At 42.4% G+C, this 14,711-nt stretch overlaps 1 protein-coding gene across 1 annotated transcript; it reads right to left on the bottom strand.

Annotated features, from left to right (window-relative positions):
• Positions 1-4,382: 4,382 nt before the first annotated feature.
• Positions 4,383-12,147, bottom strand: LOC143332392 (transmembrane protein 47-like). The gene is made up of 3 exons (XM_076749774.1): positions 11,836-12,147; positions 8,979-9,119; positions 4,383-5,361 (listed from the first exon to the last, which is right to left on the bottom strand). Exons 1-3 carry the CDS (start codon positions 12,050-12,052, stop codon positions 5,180-5,182), a joined length of 540 nt encoding a protein of 179 aa, XP_076605889.1. The 5' UTR covers positions 12,053-12,147; the 3' UTR covers positions 4,383-5,179.
• Between the last annotated feature and the right edge of the window lie 2,564 nt (positions 12,148-14,711).

Here is a 14,711-nt window from a genome sequence, read left to right as displayed (position 1 = left end):
TGCTGCTGCAATCATTTAAAGAAAGTAGAATATTAAGTGGATGCAATGACTGAATGGTAGCGTTTACCTCGGCTAACAGTGTGCCATTCAGGGCAAAGGGCCTTGAGCTTGCTGGAATTTGATAAAACAGTCTAATGAAGGCTAATCACACTGAGCTTAACTGTCACAAACATATAAGTTGGAACGGTCCTTTAGATTGATTGCCTCATATGGAACCAGCTAAATTCAAACAAGGGTCATTTTCTTCTTCAAATGAAAATGGTTCTGTAAAAATAGAGTATTAGAGATTTACCCAGCCATGTCTGTAACTGAAGTGGCTGGAAAAACCTCAGAATCTATTTGTTTTATCTGCTGCGTATGTGCCATAATACATGTCTTTTACCAGAAGTGATGATATCACTGATGCGTGCTGCGCATGATGTTTTCTTTAGTTATCAGATTGCTTAGATGTAATTTTCCTTGCAATCGGAATATCTTTAAAATCTTTCCCATAAATCAACCTTAGCAGCCTCAGTGACAGTCATGGAAGAACAATCTAAAATGTGCTGTGTTGATTTGCATGGTGATCCGTCACAGTCGCATTTGTACACAATCTTAAAAGTGTGTCTTGTGCACAGCAGGATGTTAGGCGTAGTTGATGAAGTTGATGTTTAATCATGATTCCTGTAATTTGTACTATTTCCACAAGGTCCAATGCACTTATTGTGAGTTACATTGAATAAAAGTATTTGCAAAATAAATGTTAGTGTAATGTGAAAAGAACCTCTACAGTAATCTGTGGCTGTCATATGAATATGGTATATGCATATGAATGGTTGCATACAGTCTTGTCATTTCAAACAGTTCAAGAGCCTTTTGGTTTCCTTGTGAAACACCAGGATGGATGTGAACATTCTGCTGATCATCTGGGACGACCAGAAATTATGACTTTGAAATATTGTTCATATTCAAATAATAGTATTTTTCAACTGTGACGTCTTAATTGCAAACAAACAGAAATAGCTGCATATTTGACTTTTGTTATTATTACCTGTTTCTTTTTGGCCTCTGACACACACGATCCGTCCTTTGTATTTCACAGTTTCCCCTTTTTATGGATATGTATATGGTGCATAGCACAATTCCAATATACATGGTCTAATATGCTGCTTTGAGTGTGCGTATACAGTCAGGAATAGGTGACACTTTATTTTTATTAGAGTGCTTGTTGCCCTCTAGTGTCCAGATCAACTATAGCACCCACCGTGTTCTTCAGTGTAATTCAGTGGATTCTCCTGTGAACTACAAATTAAAACGGCTGTATAAAACATCTGCGATTGAGTGGTTATGATGCCAGTGGTTATCTTATTATGTGCAGCATCTCTCATTACCTTTATGTGAGTATGTGCTGAAGGAAGACCAGAGCGGAGGTCAATAAAGCCTGAGGAAGCTGGGATTCAGTGTGCAGGTACTCTGTTGCCAACCTTAAGACTGCACTTCACGCCACTCAATATGAGGTGAAAGCTGACATTAAACGTGGAATTTCTACTGCATGATATTTTCTGTCACGTTGGGAAAGTAACCATCTGGCTCCAGGCTTTTTTCAGCGTTTGATCCAACATTCATTGACGTCCACAAGGTCAGCGCAGCAGCTGACGGCTTCCCACACCATGTCACCATGTTCATACCTGACTGTCCATGTGTGTGTCTGCGGGTAGTTGTGTACCTCTTGTGTACTTCATTTGGCTCCTTACTAACAAGAGAGTGTTCTTATATGATTAATCATTAGAGAATAAATGAGGTGAACTGTAATAGTAGCACGCACACACACTCATACTGATATTTCTCATTTTTATGTCATGGGTGAAAGGGGACAAATGATTTAGATGCAGCCTCTTACTGCTGTGTATTCGATGAAGCAGAGCAGCTGAAACACCCTCGCTGCGTGACAAAACAGATGATAATGGATAGCATACAGCCCACTGAATGATTCTGAGGAGGCACACAAAAGTTATTCGTATGATTTGACTGTTGTATTTGGGTTTAATGGGAGACCGCAGGGGGAAGCGCAAGTGTGACAGTGGAGGAGAACTTCGGTAACTTTCTCCAGGTTAATATGTAATTTTGGTGGAGCCAAGCATGATAGAGGATTGGTTGGAGGGTAATGTATATCCCTGGTGTTACTCCTCAGTCTGTTTAACTGCAGAGGACTTCCACTGCTGAGGATCAGAGGAGCAGCTGAACAACTTGAGGTTTGAGGTTGACGTTTCGATTTTCTGTGCATCTTAATCACTTAAAATAACTCTTTCCTTCCTCAGGCATGAAGTCGTCAGAGGCCATCTTTGTATGTCCCCCAGGTTCAGTAACTGGAATCTGTCCCTGCAGAGTGAAAGAGTGCAGGGCCTGGCTGGTTACTGCACCCAGGGGCCAAACTACTCTCCAAAGGCCACAATTCTTCTTCTCTGCAAACACAACTCATTGCCTGAGATTTACAATCATATATGACTAAACGCGTTGTCTGTCCAAACAGCTGGAGTAAAGGGTTTTTCCTGCTTTGGTTTTGCTTCCTCTGCTGACAAACAGTGAGAGTTGTGCTAATCCTCTGCAATAAAAGCTGTGGTCATGTCCAAAATATTCAGAGATGAGAGCATGTATGAGCAGCTGCAGAGGCACAGAATGTCTTCAGCTGCAAAATGATTCTGTGTTAAATCAGTTTATAATGTCCATTTAATGACAACTGCAGCCATCAGTCCAGTCCTACTGAATCCCAGCGCTTTTCTCGTGCCTATGCATCAGCATTTATCCAAGCCGTACTTGAATGGACACGTAAAGCGGGTTTTCCTGTCTACCTTGAAGAATAAAGAAAAACTAAACCCATTTTTCTCTTTTCTGCTCTTTTGTTTACATAGAGCATAAAGATCGAATCAAGACAAATGCACCAAATGTGAACTGCAGCAGAACTGTGTTTGAGTGTCACACTTCAGTTGAGCTCCATCTTTGGCTGTTTTTGTTTTTGATGACTCTCACCATTCACCTTTACATACCAGATATTATCAAGTCTGTCTACTAGTTGTGGCAAGATTTGAGTGCATATTCCTCCTCTATTCGGTGACATATAATGGAAGAAGAGCGGTAACTGTGTGGGCGGAGTGCTGAGAATGAAGACCTGCTGGCATTTTAGCTTTTGACCTTTACAACACACCAAAAACGAGTGAGTGCATAATTTAAAAATCCTTCTGCCGAGTAAAAGAAAACTTGCTCTTGGAGACACATTTGCATATTATGTGAATCAACTGGTGAACTGTGGGTGTAGTGAAGGTTTTTTTAAATATTCTTCTTGCGGAGATTTGAAGTGTTCTTGAAATGTCGCAGTTAATGTGAGTCTCCTCGCTGTCAAACTCACTGTCCGCTAATGTTTAACTCAAACGAACATGAATTTATATGTATGTGGTAGGGAAAAGTAACACCTGCGTCATGTTATAGAAACCGTCTGACGTGTGGCCTCTCGCTAAGTCACATTTCAAAGATTCCCAAGAGGTCGCTGCTATTATGAGACAGACACTGTCCTGGCACCTCACACACTCAACCCACCACATCCAGCCACTCACAGGAGCCCAGTATCTGCTTCACGTGGCACAGTATTTCAGGTTTTTTCCCGCCTTGGAGCTGTTGATTCGGGTGTAAATACTGTCCACAGCTTGGCAGCTTTCCACACTGCTGCAGCTGCACAAATTGTTAATTTGCAGACGTCCTGTTCGCTGAGATTCTTTAACCAGCTGTTGCAGTTTAAACTCTGTGGGGGTAAAGAAAGTGTGTACAGGGAGACTTCACACCAGGCTGCTCAGGTATGGCCGTGCCTTCTGTTTTCCACAAAACAGCCAGGGAAATACAGATCTTTTCAAAACCTGCCTCCTATTAGCACACATGGAAAAAAACAAGAATAAACCGTCTTATGCTCTGCAAACGAAAAGGTTTTTTTGGTCACAATAAATGCTTTGAATGTCAGCCTGCGAGACATTTATCCATGACAAGCAAATAATAAGGCAGTGTCGTAAAACTGTCCCAGATAATTGAGCATAACATCTCGCAAGTTGTAAAGCTTAACTGCAAAACGTGCCTGGTGCTTAGCAGTAAAATGTTTTATGTCGCTCATTACGCCTCAGCAGACACATTCACACATCGACTGGCTGCAAGCTGGCGACCTGGTGATGTCTCTTTAAATAGCATGGGGTGGCTTCCTCTGAGGAATGTGTGCTCTGGATAATGAAACGTGTTTTGCATTTTTGTCTCACTGCTGTTAGGTCCAAAAAGGGGAGGGGGCACCTGATGCTTCCCCTCTTAAAATTCTGCAAGAGGTCAGATTGCGAACCGCTGGTGTATCGCAACAGTGAAAACAACACGGCCAATGTTCCCAAAACTACTACTGTTTATTCTGGGTTTTCCTTCATGTAGAAATACTTTGTACACATTTACAGTTTTCATTTTAGAGAAACTAGTTCCAAACAAACCGTGAACACTCGAGAGCTCTAGCATATATCGAAGCGGTCTAAATTACACTTCTACTATCAGAAGGCTTAGCGTTACTAGATATGTTTCAGCTAGAACACACGGAGGGAGAAGTTCAGCTTTTTCAATATTTAGAAAGTGAAAATGATGCCATAAATACATTAACAACAAGCCTGTCCTTGTGAAATGCTACAAAAAGAATAAAAAAAAGGAAATGCAGAGATAAGTCAATCCCTTCAAATGTTCAGTCACTGCACATTCAGGTCTGTGCTGAGAATCTACTGTCCTGTTTCTCTAACAATAGAGATCCTGGTCAACGTGCAGTGGAAACGTCCAGCATCAGTGGCTCGTGCTCGTCCAGAAAGCTCTCTGCGCTTTAGCTTTGCCGCCTCACCCCCGATACCGGCAGGGCTGAGAGACCCACCGGCTGCATGGGAGGAGGGGCGGTGGGGTGGTCCTATTCATACAGCCCCGGCCTGAATTAGGCCTTCACAACCTGCCTAAAAATAACAGAGAGCAAGACAGCAAGAGAAGGAGAGAGATCGGCTCTGCGCTCACATACACAGAGCAAGTGTGCAGCGTGAAGAAAAGCAGCACACCTCCTGTATGGGAATTTGTCTGTATGTATGTGTGTGTGTGTGAATGTGCGTGCGTGTGTGTGTGTATTTCCAGTGGTCCGGGGCTGACAAAGGACTCAGTACATTGCATCCTCGTACACGTCCGTCCGCAGGCAGAACAGGATCCCCCCGCCCAACATGAAGATGGTGGCTCCCCAGCCGAGCCCGTAGCCCCAGTTGAACTCGTGATAGGTCTGAAGAACCGTTCCGTCGATGAACTTGATCGGGTAGAGGACCAGAGCGCAGGCCTGCAGAACCACTGGAACCAGAAAGAGAGTCAATAACACTTTACTGAAAACTCTTTTTGTCTTTGTTACAGCATCATAAAGGCGGAGCTCTGCACTTTTATCACAACTTTTATTGCTGAAATAAACAAAATGAAGCAGAAAATTAATCAGCAACTATTTTAAGAACTGTTTCAGTCATTTTTCAAGCAAAATATGACAAATCCCCTCGTCCCAGTGCCTCAATAATAAAAGATTACCGCTTTTCTTGGTTTTATGTGACTGTGAATTCAAGAAATTAGGGGTTTGGACCGGTGGTCGGACAAAACAAGCAATGTGAAGACGTCATCTTGGGCTGAGGAATTTGTGATGGGCGTTACTTCTTCCTGATGTTTTACAGACCAATTACTCAAGAAAATAGTCTGCAAATGAATCAATAATGAAAATAATCATTAGTTTCAGCCCAACTTACCACCATCAGTACCACAGAACAATACTTGCACCAACACAAATGTTATTACTCGTGCTTAAATACTACTTTAACAGTATTTGTGTGACGGATGCTGCTTCTACAAACACCAAAACTACAGCTTTTATGACTCCCACCACCACCTTTACTACTACAACTACTACTACTACTACTACTACTAGTAAGTTCACTACTGCTATAACCAGTGCCACCACATTATAATACTGTTGCCAAGTACAAGAAATTTGACAACTAAATAAGTGCAGGTTCTACTTTTGAATGATGTTTTATTGCACTTGTGTCCTCTCTGCACACAATTTTAATGTTTTTCACATTAGGTTTAGTACTTTACAGCAACTGCAAGCATTTTGTCCATGAAATTAAAAGCAGCATTCAAGTAAAAACCTTGTGACGTAATTGGCCTTGCTTGTGTTCTGCTGCAGAGGCTGAAATGTGACGGACAGTCACTGAAGGTAACCAGAGAATGGTTGTATAAAGTGATTAGAAATCCACTATCAGTGTTTCTGCCACTTCAGATGATCTCATCAAAATGAGCATCTCTTAAGATTTTCCATGACAGTAATAACATTAAACATGATTCAGAGTGTTTTTAGGAGCCTGCAGAGGCTCAGTACCAAACATTTATCACTTTACTGCACCTCTAAATAAATGCAAACACTGATCAGAGCTATATAACTATATAACAAACAGTATAACTGACTCTGGATTCATGTGACACTCAGAAAAATACTTTTGTGTTTTAAATAATAGTAAAAACATATTTAGCCATGCTACATTTTATTGAGTGCAGAAAAAAATCTTTATAACACTTTCCAAGAAAAGGCTAAAACATGCTTTCCAGTGTAACAGGGTATGTTTTAGCATTAAATGGATTTCTATGTGTCGCCCAGTCTCCATAACAAGTCAAAAATACTTCTCAAGGAAAAACAAGCTTTGTAGACACACCTCCGTGTGCGTTTCAAGCTTTCTTCTCTGACAGTGACTGACTCAAACAGCACATTTCAGCACCCCTAAGAGAAGCAGTTCCTTTATTTTGTGGAACAAAACTTCTAACAATCGTCATTATTCTCTTGACCTTGAGATCACTGACGGAAAAATTACTTTGAAGCCTCCATCAGTGTGAATCATTTTTCCCTTTAAACCTCTCAGGGCCACGAGCTCCCAGTGGTAAATGTGTTGGCGTCACTGTGAGTGTACGTGCATGTGTGCCATCAAAGGCGCGCTGTGGCAGCAGCTCCTCCAGTTCCTTTCCTACACGCTCGGTGACTCTTGAGGAAGCGACTTTATGAAACTACGACTCCGCCTTTCCTTCCTACAGGACGGGGCAGCGGGCGTGCGGGGAGAACGACGGCAGCCCAAGAATGCGGCGGTGTTGATGGAGCCCAGACTGAGCCTTGCAGCCCGCTGAGGTCATATTTCCGGACAGAAAATAAATACCAAGCAGCCACGGTCCTGCCAAGGGGCATTTAACAGTCCAAACCCTCTGCTGCTGCTGTGCTGAGGACCGTGTGCCTGTTAGGAAAGCTTGTTCTCGCAAGGCTTTTAAAGCAATTACACACAGGAAAGGATAACACAGCATTCCCACGCCTTTCAGTAAATGGCCAACAGTCAAAGGCTCAGCCACGAAGTTGACTGCACACACTGGTTCTTTGTGACTGATGTTTTCAGGACAGAATAAGACAAAAATCTTACACATTTCCCCTTCAAAGTTCAGCATTTTTCTGTAACATTATATCTCTGCTTGATGCAGCCTTTCACTCTAATGTATGAAATGGGCCACAACAATACATCTGCTGGAGGATGCTAGATGTACTGTACATTATTTTATGCAGATTTTTACAGTAAATGATTACACTTCATGCTGTCAATTGGTATCAGTGGAAATCTTGGGGTCTTCGGTTGTAATCATTCGCTTTCTTGCCGAGAGTTGGAGGAGAAGATCTAAACCACTCTCATGTCTGTCTGTTACAGGCAGCAGCCGATTAGTTTAGCACAAAGACTGGAAACAAGGGGAAACAGCCAACCTGGCTCCGTCCAAAGGTAACAAAATCTGCCAACCGCACCTCTACAGCTTTCATAGACATGTTACATCTCATTTGTTAAATCTGTGCAAAAAACAAAGTGTAAAAATGTCAAGTAGTTGTTTTAAAGAGAGATATGTTCCCGACTATTTCCTGGCTGGGAGCAGTGACACAGGTTTTCTTTTTTTTTTTTTTTTTGCTTTTGGACAGAGCCCCTGTTTCCCCTGTTTCCAGTCTTCATGTTAAGCTAAGCTAGCCTGCTGCTGGTCGTGACTTCGTATTTAACGGACAGATACCGTGTGAGAGTGAGGTTAATCTTCACATTTATACACTCACTCACCAAGAGAGCAACAAAGTGTATGCATTTCCCAAAATGTCCGACTATTCCTTTGAGTCTACAGGCGTGATGTGAAACTTCAGGAGGAGGAGGAGGAGGAGGAGGAGGAGGAGCAGGAAAATTATTTGTAATGCATAACAGGATTTCTGTTTCTTATATAATCCAATTTTATTTGGAAACTGACTAAACTGGACAGTGGGCATGCGGTGGGTAAGAGTTTAGTGTTTCATCACTGTCTTCAGAGTAAAATAAGCACAGGATATTTTATGGAACAATGGGACTTGACTGCTAAACCTTTGGTTTTAATTGAATGTTTTATAGATAGATCCTCCCTCAGCAGCGTCAACATTTGGTTTCACCCAAAGGACCTTCTCACAAAGCATGCAGAAGAAGTGCAGTCCAAGTATGAGGCAGTGCTTGATGAGGAGTCTGTGGTGGCTTTTTTCCCCCCTCAGTGACTTCACTTTGTTGGTAAGTCTGCAAATTCTGCGGCTGCTTTTTCTTGGCCAGCGAGCAGGCAGCTCCCCAGACTCCACACCACAGAAAAAATGAGCTCAACCAGAAGCCTCTTTCAGCTGCTTCTTCCCCTCTGCACCCCTCTATTTAATGTGAGCACAGGAACAAAAAACACTGTCTATATGGAAATTGTTGTGGTTGTGGTGAATGCATATGCGCCGCCTCTCCAAATGTGCCCGAGCACAATGTGTCAAAACACTGGATAAACATTCATACGGGGCAGAAAAGTGGAAATGATTTCAGAAGTGTTTGGGTTGAAAAGTGCTGGAGAGGAGCAGAGAGACGTACCTGCAGTGAAGAGGAACACGGCCACGGTGCGGTAGTGCCGCCTCTGCGTCCCCCGGCAGAGGGAAATCAGGGCCACCAAAAAGGCCACCAGAGTTGCCACAGCACCGGCCACCAGCAGCACCAGGGTGGCAATCTGCCAGTCTGCAGGACGAGACACACGCAGGTTAGAGTGCAGCATCCAAACAAAGGCTTGGACTCGCAGGACAGCACTGCTGAATTGAACCGCTGTGTTGACAAACACAAAACAAGAGCTAATCCCACAGAGTGAGGAGAGTGAAGCAGAATGGACTCAGACCCGCACCACAGGCCCGGTGGCCGCATACCAACATACATGTAATCACAACTGATCATTGATCAGATCCATATTTAGAGGGTTACAGTTGTATTTGAGGCTTGAAGAAACTCTGATAACTTGTGAAGATATTCAAACACCAGCTGCATCCTTGGAAATGTTATCAATATTTTCACATTTTGTGGAGAGAAGTCTTCTGAAGTTCGTCTATCTATCACGGTTTATTATATTTCTTTAGAATTTGACATGAAAATGAAGTAAGCAATCAGTTTGTGGTGGTGCTAATGGATCATTACTGTGGTGTTTCTGCACTGCATGCATCGCACGTCGAGTGCTCGGCTCTGTGACGTCTCCTTTGCAGTGTTTGGTTGGTGAAGCTGGAGTTTCTGCTCGCGGCTGCCAGCCTTTTCCATGTCGGTTCAGCCGCGGTGGCTTTTCAACTGCACATTTATTCAGTTTGCATCAAACAAACTCCAGTCGCTCCCGGTGGAAAAGTAAAAACTCACCACTTCCTCTGCGTCAGAGGATTCTACCTCGGAAAGACCGACACAACACCGGGTTGTTAAAACAGCGCTTTTTAAAGCTTCTCTGAGCTGAGCTTTCCTCTCTGTTCAGCAAAGCCTTGATTCACTGAAACCAAAAATGTATTCAGAAAAAAAAAAAAGGTTCAATTTTTCCCTTCCTGCTTGCATTGTGTCTTCAGTCTTTGATGTCCCACTTGTCAGTGTGAAAGGCTCACCTCAAAAGGAGAATTTGCATGTGATGAAGCTCCAAAGCTTACTGTACAATCTTCTCTGGGTGTGTCTCTCTCTGAGCTCTGAGCTCTTGATTCATTTGTCTTCGGGATGGTAAAAAGGAGCTTTTCCCCAAAGACACATCTGAACTCCATTTGATTCAGCCTTCAAACATCTTTGGTCCATTATGTGGTTATAATTTTGGTTTTCACAAAAAAAAAAGAAGTTCTCTTCAAAGACTATTAAACAGTGGACTCACATCAGTGTATTTTTCTACCGCTCGCCGAGGTATCGTGGCATTCACAGCGCTCTCTCTCATCTTTTGTCGCTTACGTCACTCCAAAGATAGACTGAAATCCAAGAACCTTGGGATAGGTATGAGAATATGTGCATAATAAATCTGCTTTGCCTTGTGGTGAACTGCCCCTTTAACCTCAACACGCCCCTGCTTTAATGAGCTCTGCAGACACTCAAAGTGAAAAGCCCGCCTCCTATTCACCCCAACACATTCCACAATATCAGAGAGCGGTCAGTCACCCCGCGGCGGTGCATGTTTGTGTCTCTGACGGCGGTCAAACTGCACCAAAAGTCATCTAAAATCCAAAAGTAGTTTACATACCTCCAGCAACCAATCAGGCCCAACTACAAAATGTTCATTAAATTTCTATGTAATTTTATACAGCTTGCATTTCGCCTTTTTAGTCCTTTTTATCACCAATTTAACAATCAGCTAATGTAAGTCTAATAGAGACGAAGCTCCAGCCAATAACAAGCCAACCTGCTGCACCAAATGCTGGTAAATCTGGTACATTTAATGCGGATTTCCTCCCCCGGTGGAGAAAAGAAGGGGGGGGGGTGGAGGCATAAATGCTCCTGTCATGTGGTTTCTCTGCTTGACAAAAGGCAACCTGGTGGGTCCAGGCCGAGCGGGGTGGATGATGAGGAAGATGCTCAATGTGTCTCTTCAAACCCACTCAAAGCCTTCTGGTGGTTAGACTGGGTTAACTCATCGTGTGCCAGAGGAACTACATGTTTGTTTCTACAGCATGTGATCGATTTTTCCACTTATTTCTTACCCTCCACATGGAAACTGACATTGAATTGAACTATAAATAGTCCTACAAGCCTCAATGTCAACATTTCACTGATTCACCGACCCTCTCCCGACTGATGTGTCATTCATAATAACACTGACAGCACAAGTGATTAAGAATCCACCTGGTTTACATTAAAACTGGGAAGCTGGCTCATGAATTAGTCAAACCTTGCTGGCTGAGCTGAGCATCCCAGTGTGTCACCGCGTCACCGCTCTGGTATGAGGAGAGGAAATTTATCAGCAGCACAAGGAGCCCTGAAAGCCTCAGCTGCTGGACAGAGACCAAACAGCCAACTACAACAAACTCTGCCTGAGAGATGATGGCTGCCAAACAAACACTGCTCTTTGTGTTTTTTTTTTTTCAAGCATAGGATGTGCAGCCTTTGTGTAGCCCAGAAACACGGCTGAAAAAAGCCACTGATGGTATGTTACTTTAAAACCATGTCCACAACTTAGAGTCTCTTCACATGGCATAATTACTAGTGCATTACGCGTTGTATATTTTTCCAAAAAAAAGTACAACAACCTTGAGATTGCAGCTTTCAAAAGCACGTAGCACATGTTTTTTTTCAGCATCATCCTCCACTGAGCAATAACAGGTCGAAATCTACACTATTTACTATGTCAAAACAACTGCATCATGATTCTAAGGATGGAAAGTTGTGAAATAACCCAGAGGACGTAAAAACAAACAAACAAACAAACAAACAAACAACCCCAAGCGCCGATTCTTACCAGATGTGAGGGTGGAGAAGCAGCTCCACTGAGCCTCCTCCGCCGTGTGCCGCGCCTCGGACTGGGAGCAGGACTCCCACAGGGACAGGGAGAAGTGCTCCGCGGTGACCCAGGCTGGACTGAGCAGAGCCACCACGTCCAAACAGAGCGCCAGGAAGACGCACAGCAGAGCGATGAGCTTGAAGGGCCGGAACACAAACACCTCGTTCACAGACATCTTCTCACGACACGGTACACCGCTGCAGGTCGGTCACAGTCAGATGAGCTCGCCGGAGGTCCGCGCGCGTCTTCACCCACCATAGCCTTCAACGCTTTGTGCGTGTCCAGCTGGGAAAGTTTAACGGGACGCATCCGGTTGGGTCGGCTTTTCAAAATAATAGCCACCCCCCCCACCCCCCCACCCCCCTTTTTGGGGGGTGTTTTTCCGGTGTTTTTCAAAGGTTTTACATTTTTATTCACTGTTTTAGAAGCCTAATTCAATGATTATAATTGGTGGTTATTATTGCTGTCATGTAAATAATCTATTTCTCTGATAAGTGTGGTTTTATCCGATTGTCAAAAATAGTAAAAACAGGATCTAGAAGAAGGCATACAGTTTAAATTAAAGGGTATTAAACACATTTATTTATTTATACTTTTTTTTGTTTCAGTCAGTTTCTGTAACAAACTATTGAAATGATCTTGGCTTCATATCCCATAGCAAAAATAAATGCATAAAGAAACAAATAAAACAATAGCAACAAAAGGATGACCAAAACCAATATTCTACTAAACATGATACAAATCAAGATTTCCCTAAACCCAGTCCCAAGTTTTAAGTTCTATTCGTTGAGCGTGATTTCAGCCACATTCTTAGAGGATTAAAATGTTGAAAAAAAGACTCCAAGATTTATAGAATTTCAACATAATTTAATAAAATGGTTATACGTGAGTAATTGGCTCAGTACAGAACAGCAGTACCAAGTCCTACATTTCTGTGCTTTTATTTTGAAAGCCAGGTTAGGAAGCCAGACTTGTTTACGCTCTTCAGTGGAGGCAGCGTCTTTTCACAGGATCAGCAAGTTACAGCCAGTCAAAAGAAAGTGCCTCTTAGAGCTGTACAGTGAACCAAGCGGTCCACACACACTAAGTACAGTCTGCAAGAGGGTCCGATCATTTAAACACGGAGAGGAAATACACCAGCAAACATCAACACTAACAACAACAAGGCTGAGGAGGGGTTTAAAGACCCTGCAGTCGATCATAGAACTGAATAAATGAGGAAATGTTTTCTTCCCCTTGTATCAGGCTCAAAGGTACCAGAAACATTTCACTGTATGTGTACCTGCAGGAGTGATCTGATGCATGCAACCAAACTATTCCACACACAGATATGTATCAAAACCTACAAGAAAACTGATTATGCAAAGATTAATTTTCTCCATCTCAGTTTACACAATAATGCAGTCTGGGATTAAAGAGCCAAAAAAGATTGTTTTGACGTGCTATTAATAACTCTCAGACATTTTTTTTTTCCATGTTTACTGACCCTGTGGACTGAGAGTAGTTCATACCACATGATGTCAGATAAAAAACCTGAACTATCCCTTTACTGCCATTGTCTGAAAACAGGGCTGGACTGAGTGTTGTAATGTGGTAATGGTCCAGCAGATGGCACACATGTGATATTATGGACACTAGAGCCCACAAATTGCCATTATTCTGCACTCACCAGCTCTCCACTAATGCACCAGGGCTTGTGTAATTATTAGCGGTGGATGACATTTTATGAGCAGCAGCAGTAACAGCAGCAGCATTTATATGGACAGATTGGCCACAAAAGACATGAAAAACACAGTGCCTGCTGAAAATCATTGTGACACAATAAGAATAGAAATGTCTGTTAGCTTGTTGGTCCTCTCTCTCTTAATCCTGTTTTGGCTTCTTCACACAGCCAGTGTGTAGGCCGAGCTCGCTGATATTTTTACCTCTTTTGGCAAATAAACCTTTGATCCGTGCTCAAACACTATGCTGAGTTTAATATCTCTTACGAGCAGACACTGAATTTAACAAGCACCCCATTAAATCCCCAAAATGACATGACAAGTATAAAGTTAGACTAGATTGGACTACAATGGCGTCTAATCTCCATTCAGTCCATGTGTCTTGCGAAATATTTCCATCTTCTGGTGAACGAAATAACTGCAGGTTATGAACTCTAAAGCAGGCCTCGATGGAAGAATTACTCGCTTTTCTGTGTTGAGAAAATTTGTTGAGAAAGCTTTTAATGACAAAACCTCCAACTTCAATCAAGGAGCACATGTCAGCCTTAGAGGAGCATTTATCAGCATATCTAAACAAAACATCACCTCTTCTAAGACGTGCTTGTCTGACTTTTTTCACACGTTTTTGGTTGAGGGATTTATTGACCAGCTATCATAAATCTGTCTCCTAATGATATCATGGTGATGCGAGGCAACCAATTCAGTGTAAGTGAATTGATTTTCAAAGATGTCTGCCTCCTTCCTGCTGAGGTAAAGAACATACTTATCACATTTGCAAAAGGTTAATTTTTTTTTAATTTTGGTGGCATATTTGATTTTTGCCTCTGAGTTTCTGTATTACCCTGAATGTGACCTGCATGTCCTGTGAGATTTTTTAAAAATCAATTTTACTTATGAAATACATACAGAAAATAACAAATACACAGCCATTGCTGCTGTAAAATACCTCAATTTCTATTTTCCTGACAGCGTTGTTTTGCAGCAATCAGAGGTGGAGGTAGTTTATATGAAAGCGTAATGGATTATTACTTTAAGAGATTCAGCACAAGTAAATATCCTGAGTGCAGCATTTGTTCTCTAAATAAAGTTGTCCTGCACAAAGAACAAACAGGA

The sequence above is a fragment of the Chaetodon auriga genome, chromosome 15, assembly GCF_051107435.1.
Source record: "Chaetodon auriga isolate fChaAug3 chromosome 15, fChaAug3.hap1, whole genome shotgun sequence".
Taxonomy (NCBI): domain Eukaryota; kingdom Metazoa; phylum Chordata; class Actinopteri; order Chaetodontiformes; family Chaetodontidae; genus Chaetodon; species Chaetodon auriga.
Note: the sequence above shows the minus strand (reverse complement) of the source record. Positions and strands in the feature narration are given on the sequence as shown.

Bases quoted from the DNA above. Each gene is read 5' to 3' on its own strand.
- LOC143332392 (XM_076749774.1), bottom strand. From the start codon at position 12,052: ATGTCTGTGAACGAGGTGTTTGTGTTCCGGCCCTTCAAGCTCATCGCT. The intron at 9,120-11,835 runs GTAAGAATCGGC...CTCGTCCTGCAG, and splicing joins CTTCTCCACCCTCACATCTG to ACTGGCAGATTGCCACCCTG. The intron at 5,362-8,978 runs GTACGTCTCTCT...TTCTGGTTCCAG, and splicing joins CGTGTTCCTCTTCACTGCAG to TGGTTCTGCAGGCCTGCGCT.